This window comes from Dermochelys coriacea, chromosome 3 (assembly GCF_009764565.3).
Source record: "Dermochelys coriacea isolate rDerCor1 chromosome 3, rDerCor1.pri.v4, whole genome shotgun sequence".
Taxonomy (NCBI): domain Eukaryota; kingdom Metazoa; phylum Chordata; order Testudines; family Dermochelyidae; genus Dermochelys; species Dermochelys coriacea.
In genome coordinates this window covers 140,359,749-140,371,476 of record NC_050070.1, presented here as the reverse complement: position 1 = coordinate 140,371,476, position 11,728 = coordinate 140,359,749, and the positions used below count along the sequence as shown (strand labels likewise).

Genomic DNA, 11,728 nt, shown 5'->3' with positions numbered 1-11,728 from the left:
AATCAGGGCCTTAATGTTATATTCACTTAGGGGTTTTAGCATTTAATTTCCTTTCTTTTTTAAAATAGGGGGGAAAGATGTCACATGTGCCATAGTTAATATTAACATTTAAAAATGGTCCCAATTAGGGCTTGAAGGTGGCATGTCAGCTTTTGACCTTTGTTTCTGCTGTTTTGGTTTGAGACAATTTTTTGCTGTGCTGGGTTAGAGGTGGTGTGCAGCTGCTCTGCTTACATTATGATGGCTGCATTTTGATAATGGAAGGGTAAAAACCAGGATGTTAACATTTGCAGAATACAGCAGAAAACATTAGACATTAACACAATAGAATCTACAAGTTGTTCATGCCCATGATTTTATCCTTTTCCTGGTAAGGTAGAGTGGGACCTCTGCAGCATTTTGCTGAGTAAATATGCTGTTGAATCAATCACCTGCATACAAATTATTGCAGCAGCATCCTAAGAGCAGCAGAACCTGCCCCTGTCTACCCCAAGCCTCTGCGGCAGGCTAGGCAGAGGGAAGGGCCAATGTGAATGTGACACAAAGGGTGTGGGACTTTACTGTAGTGCTAAAATATTAGCCGGTGCCTATATGATTTTTATTTTAGTAGCTTATAAATAGCTAAACAATATTTTTTTTAAAACTTGGTCCTGGACATTTCTCAGCAAGGCCTAGTTACATACCCAAGTCTCAGTTCTGCCATTTGATAGATGGGCACTAGATGGTACTACGTTATAATAATTATATGAAATTAAAAGGTCGCATTCTGGATTGGGAACCTCCTGTTAGGCACTCTACAAATGCACACTTAGATGTGAACTCAGCCCAAACATCTTTGCGTCATTAGACAAGTGAATGTAACAATGATAGGAAAGGAGGAGGAACAAGGGTGAGAGTAAAATGGTATTGTGGTTATATAGGTTAAAATGTGCACAAAGTCACATTAGATATTTCTCTGACTCCATGGGCATACCTTTCAACTTTGCTCCTTTCTATATTTTGACTTTTCAGTTCCTCTCTCTGATTTCCAAATGAGCCCATAAGTCCCTGGTCTTTGCTTTCCCTGTTGCTGGTCTCACTCTGAGAACATCTAGAGGAAATCCTGAGAGCTACACTGACTTCCACCACTGTGAGTTTGTCCTGGTGTTTGCAGCTCAAGTTTATTCTTTCTAAATAAATATCTTCACAGATCAATTCCTACACTTTAAACCCCCAGCAACTCTTCCCATTTGACTTCAGCCTTACTCCCTCCTCTTATACCTAAGAACCTGATCATGCAAATTAATTTAAAGACAGCGGGGATTTACATTCCTTTTCCTCTCGATTATGTACTTTAACTTTCTTTTTTTCTTTTTTTTTTTTTTAAGACTAGTCTCCAGTTTGGTTTTATTCCCTTGGTCTGACTTACAGAACTTTCCTCTACTGCTCTCCATTGTTCATTCTCTTCTGGTTCTTCTTTCAGACACCAAGCACACTTTAAGCTCTCTCCTCAGTCCAACCCTGCATCTAGTTTTCTTTCCAACATACCATCTTAATCATCTCACCAATTTCTCACAGTGAACCTGTCAAATTCTTCATCTTCCAAAATCCTCTGATTTTCCTCACCATTGACAACTGCATTATCTTGTGTTAAAAGAAAAGGAGTACTTGTGGCACCTTAGAGACTAACAAATTTATTAGAGCATAAGCTTTTGTGAGCTACAGCTCTCTTCATCGGATGCATGCAGTGGAAAATACAGTGGGGAGATTTATATACACAGAGAACATGAAACAATGGGTGTTACCATACACACTGTAACAAGAGTGATCAGGTAAGGCATAAACAATGTTTTATGAACTGTGTGGATAAAATCACATACTGCAAGTGATCAGGTAAGGTGAGCTATTACCAGTAGGAGAGCGGGCGGGGAGGGGGAATCTTTTGTAGTGATAATCAAGGTGGGCCATTTCCAGCAGTTGACAAGAATGTGTGAAGAACAGAGTGTGTGATTTATTAATATTTACTTTTTATATTTTGATATGTCAGGTAGACAATTTGTGTTTTATTGGTCATAAAGCTTTCAACTTTTTGAATCTCAACATCTACTATCATCAAATTATTGCATGAGCCCCCACTTGTCTGAGTCCCTCATAATTTCCTGCAATTGTGAAAATTTAAATTGATAAAATAGAAAAATGCTTAAAAATAAACATTGATATCTGTCACAATTAAAAAAAAATCAAATTCTGCCATGCCTAAATATAAACGACTTCATCCATACTATAAGGATTCCAGAACAAATTGGCTTCCTTCTTGTTGGTTCCCTCACTTAAATCAATAAGATGACATTACTGTAAGAAAGTAATATAATATAACAATATTGGAAACCCACTGGTATTTTCTTCCATGCCATTCTAATTCATACTATTATTAAAATGCATTCTCTGTTCATTATCTGAGTAATTGGAAGGAAGGAATATATGTGAATCTTTAATATTTTCCTGTGAGATTTTGCAAAAGATAAAATTGCATTTAAAAAGGTACTTTGTGCCATTGCCATTTATAGCCCCCTCATAAAAGCTGTTAAAATACAATCTGATACAATAAGTGTTTGAGTTTGTGCTGTTTTTGATGCTCCCCAGCAGGTTAGGTTATTTGTGTTCTTAATACATCTTAAGAACTATGTTCTTCCACTGTATCTATCTAGTGCAATATAAAACCCTATCACTGAGCTATCTGAGCTCTTTAGTACTGTCCATTCAAGAGGTGGTGCTCAATTTGGAAGCCCAGATGCATACTTTAGGAAATGTGGTTTTTTTCTCTCTCTAATGACTGGACTGGATCACTGAGTCTGAACAAACGTGAACTTTTGGAAGTTCAAATTTGAATCCAAATATCATGACTTGGGGCCCATAGCTAGTGCACTCCATGTGCATTCTTAGCAAGAAGCAAGAATTTCTTCAACCCCTTTGCCCACTCATCAGTTTCACATTTTCCACACCCAGTATTTTCACTCTTTTTTCTCCTCTTTTCTTCTTTCCTTCCCTTTCATACACTCACCAAAATCTTATTCTTGCTCCTCTTCTTTGCTTTCCTTATGCTTCTCCCTCCCATCTCAAAGCACCAAACTATTCCCACATTCAAATCCCTCTGTCTGATACCTCTTTTCTCTTTCCCTCTGCCCCATCATGTTGTTCTCCCTCTCTTTCTGCTCCTCACCATAAGAATTCCATTTTCTGTTGCTGCTTCTTATCCCCACCATGAAGCATGATCGCTCCGACATTAACCTCCCCTCCTCTATCCTTCAACATCTCCCCCTTTCAATTTTGTCCCTGTTGACCTTCATTTTCACTTTGGTCACCTCAACTCTGCCTTTCACTTCTGTTTTCCCGCCAGAACATTCCCACTCATCTATCAGATCTCTCCGTCCTCTCCCCCAGTCCCTGTTCCAGAGATCCCACTCTAACTTCTATTCCTCCTCATCTCTGCTTCAGCCCATTTCCCTTTCTACTTGCCCCTGTTCCCACAGAAAACCCAACTTGTCTTTGTCCTGCTAAAAGACTCTCCTAGATGTGCCCCCTCAAAAAATGCAAGACGTTACTATGCTCCAGGGAGATGACACCCAAGTCACCTCTGCCAACCCCAGAGGACTTTAATGGTCCTCACTCTCCATGTGCCTCTGAATCTACAGACTTGCCTTTGTCCTGTTGAAACCACCCTCAACTTTCCTAAAGAGCCCCTCAGCTTCCACTGCCACCCAGCATCTTCAGCTTGGCTCTCTGATCTCCTCTAACTTAACTCTGTCCCTCTCAGAAGTACCCAATTCAACTCTTCCTTCCAAAACTGGTTCTATCCCTCTAGAAGTTCTTAATGTGATGCTTTCTCTTCTAATGCACTACATTGACTCCACCGCTTGCCTCCATCTCAGTTCTGGGTACCCAGAACCTCTCAGTTTGGTCTCCTTCCCCCATAATGCACATCATAACACCAGACTTCCCCTTGCCTGTACCTTCCTCTACTTACAGAAATCATAGAAATGTACGATTGGAAGGGACCTCAATAGGTCATCTGATCCAGTCTCCTGCCCTGAAGCAGAACTAAGTTTTATCTAGACCTTCCCTGACAGGTGTTTGTTTTACCTGTTCTTATAATTGTCCAATGTCCACAGGTGCTTAGCTACCCTTACAGTTAGGAAAGTATTCTTAATGGCCAAAATAAATCTCCCTTGTTGCAGTTTAAGCCCATCACTTCTTGTCCTGTCTTCGGGAGCTAAGGAGAGCAATGTATCACCCTCCTCTTAATACCCTTTATATGCTTGAAGACTATTATCATATTCCCCCTCAGTCTTCTTTTCTCCACCTAAACAAACCCAATTTTTTCAAACTTTCCTTGGAGGTCATGTTTTCTAGTCCTTTTAATCAATTTTTGTTGCTCTCCTCTGGGGACTTTCTCCAATTTGTCCACATCTTTCCTGAAGTGTGGTGCACAGAACTGGACACAATACTCCAGTTGAGGCCTTAGCAGTGCTGAATCGTGAGAAAGAATTACTTCTCATGTCTTGTTTACAACACTCCAGCTAATACCTCCTCAAATAATGTTTGGGTTTTTTTGCAACGCTATTAAATTATGGACTCATATTTAGTTTGTGATCGGCTATAACTCCCAGATCCTTTTCTGCAGCACTGCTTCGTAGGCTGTCATTTCCCATTTTGTATTTGTGCAATTGATTATTCCTTCCTAAGTATAGTACTTTCCATTTGTCTTTATTGAATTTCAGATCATTTCTTCACTTTGTTAAGATCATTTTGAATTCTAATCCTATCCACCAAAGTACTTGCAAACCCTCCCAGCTTGGAATCATCATCATCATCAGACTTTATAAGTGTACTCTCTATGCCATTATCAAAATCATTTATGAAGATATTGAATAGAACTGGACCCCACTTGATATGCCCTTCCAGCTTGATTGTGAATCATTGATAACAACTGAATATGCTTTTGCAACCAGTTGTGTACCCACTTTATAGAAGGTTTGTCAAGGCTATATTTCTCTCATTTGTTAGAGAATTGTTAGAGAAGCTCCCCTATCCACAAAGCTTGTTACCCTGTCATAGGTTGGTTTGACATGATTTTTTCTTGACAAATCCATGCTGACTGTTACTTATCACCTTGTTTTCATCTAGGTGCTTACAAATTGTTTATTTGCTCCAATATCCTTCTGTGTACAGAAGTTGAGCTAACTCATGTATTATTCCCTGGGTTGTTCTTAATCTTTTTTTTATATCTGGGTCCTATATTTGCCCCTTTCTAGTCCTCTGGAATCTCTCCTGTCCTCCATGAGTTCTCAAAGATAATCGCTAATGACACTGAGATCTCTTCAGCCTTAAGTTTCTAGGATCTATTTCATCAGGCCCTGCTGACTTGAAGACATCTAACTTGTTTAAGTAATTTCTTAACCTGTTCTTTTCCCATTCACGATCTGTTATAGGAGGGTGCTAGTATATGTGGTGGACAACAGGCCTGGACTCCTTCACAAGCTGGACTCCTTCTTTGAGACATCTCCACTCTTCTTCCTCCACAGTAGCAGAGAGCAGACTTCCTCTATCAATTCGCTTGTAAGCTCTTTGAGGAAGGGACTGTCTTATTTTGTGTTTTGCACAGCAAGTGACACCACCGTTGTAGGCATTTAACAAATAAACAACTTTATTTCCTGGTCAGCTGCTGATTGGCTGCTTGCTGTGCAGGGAAGAACATCTCAATCAGGACACGTCTGGAAGGTCAAAGTCATTATTGTCTCCTTCCCACTGCTGCGAGAGAGTCTGTAATTTCATTACAAGGGGTCTCCTCCAGCTCCAATTGCTCTGATTGTCCCAAAGCACACTCCTCAAGAGGCAGCATGCCACAGGAAAATCTCTTCACCCTAAAGATGGCTTACTCCTCCTGCTGCTGTTCCCAATATTTTCTGTTAGAAAACGTTAGCTTAGCAAACTTGGGTGCCTAAAATCCAGCTCCCTAAATAAGGGGTGTTATTCCCCTCCAGAGGCGCTGATCGTTCCCAGTCTCCGGGGGAGTCAATGAGAGCTGCAGCAGCTCCACCATTTCTGAAAAGTAGGCCCTTTCACCATGAAAGTGGCCCTCTACGACCCAAGTTTTAAAACGCTGGCCTCCCTCCGTAAAAACAGGTACAAGGCTGGGCGCAGTGGGTAATCAGTCAGGGCGCTATGCTGGAGGAAGAGAGAGGATGGGACACTTCCCCCCGCTGCCGCCCCGCTCAAGCATCCGTCCCGGTAGCCCACGTCCTGGGCTTGGCCAGCCCTCCCGCGTTGCCTCATCTCGTCGACCCCTCGCTGCCAAACCGGCAGGCAGCCGCAGCTCCTTGGCCGCCTCCCGTGGGGCGGGCGGGGAGGAAGGGCTGAGCGCCGCAGCCCCAGAGCCGGCGGCTTTGCCAGTCGCCTGGCGCTGCAGCAGCAGCAGCAGCCGCAGCACCTTTGACGTTCCATTGCCTCACGTGACGAGGCAGCTCCGTTCCAGGGAGGGGGAGCCGCGGCCGCTCGTGCAAGGCTGCGGGGGAGTCGCAGCCTCCGCGGCGGCAGCAGCAGCAGCAGCAGCCCGGCGGCGCATTGTTTGTGTGATGACCGACCCTCGCATCCCGCCCTCCGCTGCCGGCTGACACGGACCGCGCGGCGCGCGCCGGGAGGAGAGGAGCCGCTGCCGCCGTGCAGCCAGTGAGCTCGGCCCGGGGAGGTAAAGAGGCAGGGCGGGGAGCGGGGAAGGGGCGAGTTCGCCCTCACCCCCCCCCCCCCCCGCCGCCGCCGCCGCCCCCAGAGCGGCGCGGGTGAGGTGCCGGCCAGCCGGGGGAGGGGGCGGGTGAGGGCTTCCGGGGCTGCTGTCCGCGGTGCTGAAAGCCCCGGCGCGGACGTGCCGCGGGGCTGCCTGGCGACGCCGGGCCGGCGGGAGAGCGGAGCTCCCCGGGGCTGGCGGGGGGCGGCGGGGAACCCTACCCCCCGGCAGCGGGCTGCGGGGCTGGCCGCTCGGAGCCCAGCTAGTCCTCTGCGGCCGCCGGCGCCCTCCGCCCGTGGAGGGGGGAGGAGGCGATGGAGCCGGCATCCTGGGGTGCCGGGGGGCTCCCCCCCCCTCGCCCCCGGGGCTGGCACGGCTCTTTGTGCAGGTGGGCGAGCGCCGCAAGGGCCCGGGGGGAAGCGCGGCGGCGGGAGATGCCCCCGGGCGGCTGCTGGGGCGCGGGGTGCGGGACGAGCCGCGGGGAGGGCAGCCGGCTAACGGGCGGTCGCCGACACCCGGACACCGGCGATCGGAAAGATGCGGCGTCCGCTATTCGGGGGCGGGGAGGAGCGTTTTGTAGGGAGATGCCTCTACCAAAGTGTGCTCCGCGGGGAGCGGGGGGGTCAGCGGGGCGGTGTGAAGTGGCAATTCTTTAAAGTCGAAACTGGGTTAGTCCATTACACTCATCCAGTATTTACAAGGGGGTAATGGCAGTAAACGGGGAATTAGCTGTTTTGCCCCCGCGTAAATGTCGGGCGGAGAAGCGGATGATGGTAACGTGTTGGGAGTAAGTCAGCTCTGTTAATCACCCTCAGTAGGGGGAAGGAGACCTGCGGCAGCTGTATCTCGCTGAGATCGCTCTTACCTTTCACAGTGGCACATTGCTCAGCGCAGCCTTTGCAAGAGGACCATCGCATTGGGACATGGCGCAAGGAAATAATTATGGGCAGAGCAGCAACGGGGTGGCTGATGAATCCCCAAACATGCTGGTGTACAGAAAGGTAGGAGGCTTTTTAATTTCTCTGAAATAGTTGGGCAAATGACATTAGGAAACTTTCGCTCCTGATTTCCCCCCCCCCCCCCCGGAAAACGTAACTATGTTAACAGTTGTCTTGTTACAAGCTGCTGCTCTGATGTTCCATTTGAAGGAGTACAACAACATGATTTCAGACCATCAGAGATATCAGTCCTTTACTGTTGGAATATTATTGGAAAATTTGTATACATTATGTATACTTTACACTACTTAAATAGCAACAGTACGAGCGTGTGAAATGTTAGCTCGATATCCCAGTCCGTTTATCTGTTGTCTTTTATTTTAAGAAATGACCTCATCTCTTGCTCTCGGTTTTAAAACATAGACACATATGCCAACTTTGCAAAGTGGTCAAGAACGTTTATTCTATAATGCATGCTTTCAACATTCATTTATGTTCGGTTCATTTTATGTGTCAGGTGGCAGAGCTGCAATATTTAGTTTATTTCACCTGCTATTTCCACGTGCTTGGTACGGCTGATATGTGATGATAAAAATATTTTACGATTGAGTTAGACTATTCCCTTTTAAAATCATTTGATTGTAAAATGAGTAAAATATTACATACTTTATATTTTAGTTTTCAAATAACAGATGTGTTATGATTAATTAGCCAATTATTTACATTGCAATTAAAGTGTTAATTGCACATGTGGTATGAGGAAAATAATTGTGTAGATTTTTTTTGTTTTGCAATCAATAGCATTTTTAAAATTTGTATTCCAAGGATTCTTTCTGCAAATAGATTTCCCAACATGATAAATGTTTTAACAGCAACATCAATAAACAAACTCTCAGACATTGACCTAAATAATGGGATTTATTTGGCTACTGTACTTCAATTAGAACAGTTGCCTGGAGAATTTGAGATAGGTTAGTGTGGAAATAGATCGTTTAAACTAAGAGGATAAAGTTGTCTTTACCTTTTAATTTGACTTCTTTAAATAAATACAGCTAAATTATAATTAAATGAGAAAATTCTTAAATTGTGGTAGTGGTGAAAGAGAATCTTTCACACAAACTTGGATGCAGAATGTTTTAACTACCTGTTTGCTCCCAGAATTTAGGGAGTTGCAATTAGATTGTGGTTATTTAAAATAGAAAAATCAACCCTTATTTTTGTCTTATAGGAGTTGACACTCTCCCCGCCCCCCACATTGACTGCAATAAAAACATTCTCAGATTAATGTCAGTGCTTCTTCAATAGTGAGAGTAATTGACGTGTCATCAGATAGTGTGGTAATAGACTGTTCTTTCCAGAGATAATAAATATTTTGTTAGTCTCAAATTGATGTGTAGTGCATGTTTTCTTATTTTCAAAGATACTGCTGACTTCAGTGGGATTTGGGAATGCCCAGCACCTCTGAAAATCAGGCTACTTTTATTTACTTGACTAAATTTAATTTTAGCAATTTGATGCACACAAGTTTGGAAAACTTTGCACGTGTGTGTGTAATGTCACTGGACCACCTTTCCCAGCACCTCTGAAAATCAGGCTACTTTTATTTACTTGACTAAATTTAATTTTAGCAATTCGATGCACACAAGTTTGGAAAACTTTGCACGTGTGTGTGTAATGTCACTGGACCACCTTTCCATTAACTTTACAATTGTGTACAAAAATTTTGTCTATGCACTTATGTATATTTATATAGTAAACATACATGGGCAGAATGGTTATCATAATATGATATTTCCTAAAATTTTATTGCATCTAGTTGATTTGATTCAGTTCCCTCAAAAACATAGTATTTCATTATATTTTATATATACTTAAGAGTAAGTTTCATTGTATAATGGATGGTATAACTATTGCATAGGAGATATTAAAAGTACTTGGGTGTCACAGTTGTTGTTCTAAAGGTGCTGTACTCAGATACACCTTTTTTTAACCCACTAAACTGATTCTTTTCTTTTTTTTTAAAAAAAATGTCTATCTCATTGCTGAAGTGTAACTTCCAGACATATGTCACATGTATAGGAAAGTATAAACACTGTATTTATTTACATAGTTTTTCTATGGTATTTTTTAAAATGGAGTTGTATAGTAGGACACTTTTCACTTATCTTAATCTTATACAATATAATCTGTCATGTTATTTTTGTGGTTGGGAAAGAATTTTACCTTGGGTCAGGTTGGCAGAGACCCTAGGGGTTTTTCACCTTCCTCTGTAGTGTGGGGTTCAGGTCACTTGAAGGTTTAAGCTACTATAAATGGTGAATTCTCTGTAACTTGAAGTTTTTAAATCATAATATGATGATTTTAGTAACTCCGCCAAAGGTTATGGGTCTATTACAAGAATGGATGGGTGGGGTTCTGTGGCCTGCAATGTGGAAGATGACAGACTAGATGATCATGATGGTCCCTTCTGGCTTTACAGTCTATGAGTCTATGCCGGCTTTCTTTGATTCCTTTAACTACTCCTCTTGACCTATCATACCATAGATTGTACTGACAGGTGTCACAGTCTCGGGTGAAAACTTCTAAGCAATGTTCTAGGAAACAGGAAACAAAATAAGATCTGGTATTTTATGTATTTTAAAAGTACATAGGTGTATATGACAGGATACAAATATGATACTACCGTCAACAAATATAGAAGACTTCTGGGTTTAGACTATGAAAAGAGGTTTTTAAAGTATAAGTCATTTGACCTCAGATATTACTAGCTGCCTTTGAAGTCTTGAAATATGGTTTCATATTTATGGTTTAATAGTGGCTGCTACATCACAGGAATTTTGTAATAAATTTCAGAACATAATGCTCCTCCATTTTTTAGAAGATGCTACAATAACTAGTAAGCTTTGCTGCATTTTGCCATTGTATTAGGCATGAATGCACTGTGATGAGTAACTAGAGTGTGGGCCTGTCAAATTCATTCGAAATTTTTTTCTAAATTAATTAGAAGTTACTTGAAACTTATTTATTAGATTAGATATTAATTAGAAGTTACTTGAAACTTATATTTTCTAAATTAATTATATGTTACTTGAAAAAATTATGTACTTTTGGGGCGGTTGTCTCGTGGATGACTGAATATTTAGAATTAATTTTTTTTTTTACATTTTGAATGCCATGGCTTCAATGTGATTGGGTTGAACTGTTTGTAACAATATGATATTTATGCAGCAGGATTGTGTGGAATGGCAATCTGATATTTGTACCCATGAGAAAAAGAGGAAACATGTAATATTTGCTGTGATAGGTAAGAGACAGGCCTTGACTGTAGTGAATACAAAGCAAATTATTTATTGAGGATGCTGAGCACAAACATAACCCTGTTATTCTCACTGTCTCTCTAGCTCCTGCCTAATTAAATACAGGCTGGACTGCCTGGAGTCACAGCCCAGGTCTCCCTAAATCCCAGTCTAGTCAAGTCATGAAAGGACCAGAAAACTTGAAGAATTGGATGATTTGAGATGGTCCTGAGTCACAATGTTTGTATCTGAGATCTGATATGAATCTGCATTTTTATGAAGTTCAGGCGTATTTGGATTTAGTATTGAAGTTTGGTCCATCATAGAGAGAGTCTGAATTCCAAGATCTGGATCTGACCTTTTTTGAAGGTCAGGGGGTTTATAGATACAGTGTTAATTTTCAGAGATGTCAAGCCCTGACAGAACCACAAAGCTTACAATAAACAAGCTCATCTCTCACCCATAGTTAGTTTCTGGTTAGTTACCAAGATAAGGAAGTGGAGAAAGATGATTGGTTTGTCTAGAAAAGGAAGATGAAGAAAACATAGTCATATAAAATGAAACAATCTAGATTTAGGTCCCTTCTTCCAGTGTCCCATGTTCATATCCACAGAAAGTATACTGCACATTTAGATGATTTTTTTTATAGAAAACCCAGATAAAATATTTGAGTAAAATATTTAGTGCATAAATGACTCTTTTAAATCTGTATTGCAAAAGGCACTAGCACAGAT

General features: G+C 42.2%; 1 protein-coding gene across 7 annotated transcripts in view; it reads left to right on the top strand.

Annotated features, from left to right (window-relative positions):
• The first annotated feature begins 6,053 nt into the window (after positions 1-6,053).
• Positions 6,054-11,728, top strand: part of RGS7 (regulator of G protein signaling 7) — a 442,164-nt gene continuing 436,489 nt past the window's right edge. For 2 of the 7 annotated variants that reach the window (XM_043511438.1, XM_043511439.1), the window contains exons 1-2: positions 6,479-6,724; positions 7,635-7,761. In XM_043511438.1, coding sequence (XP_043367373.1) covers positions 7,684-7,761 — 78 coding nt within the window. In that variant the 5' untranslated portion in view covers positions 6,479-6,724; positions 7,635-7,683. Of the gene's footprint in view, positions 6,725-7,634; positions 7,762-11,728 lie in introns of all 7 variants that reach the window. The other 5 variants (XM_038397458.2, XM_038397460.2, XM_043511436.1 and 2 more) reach the window with 4 other exon arrangements.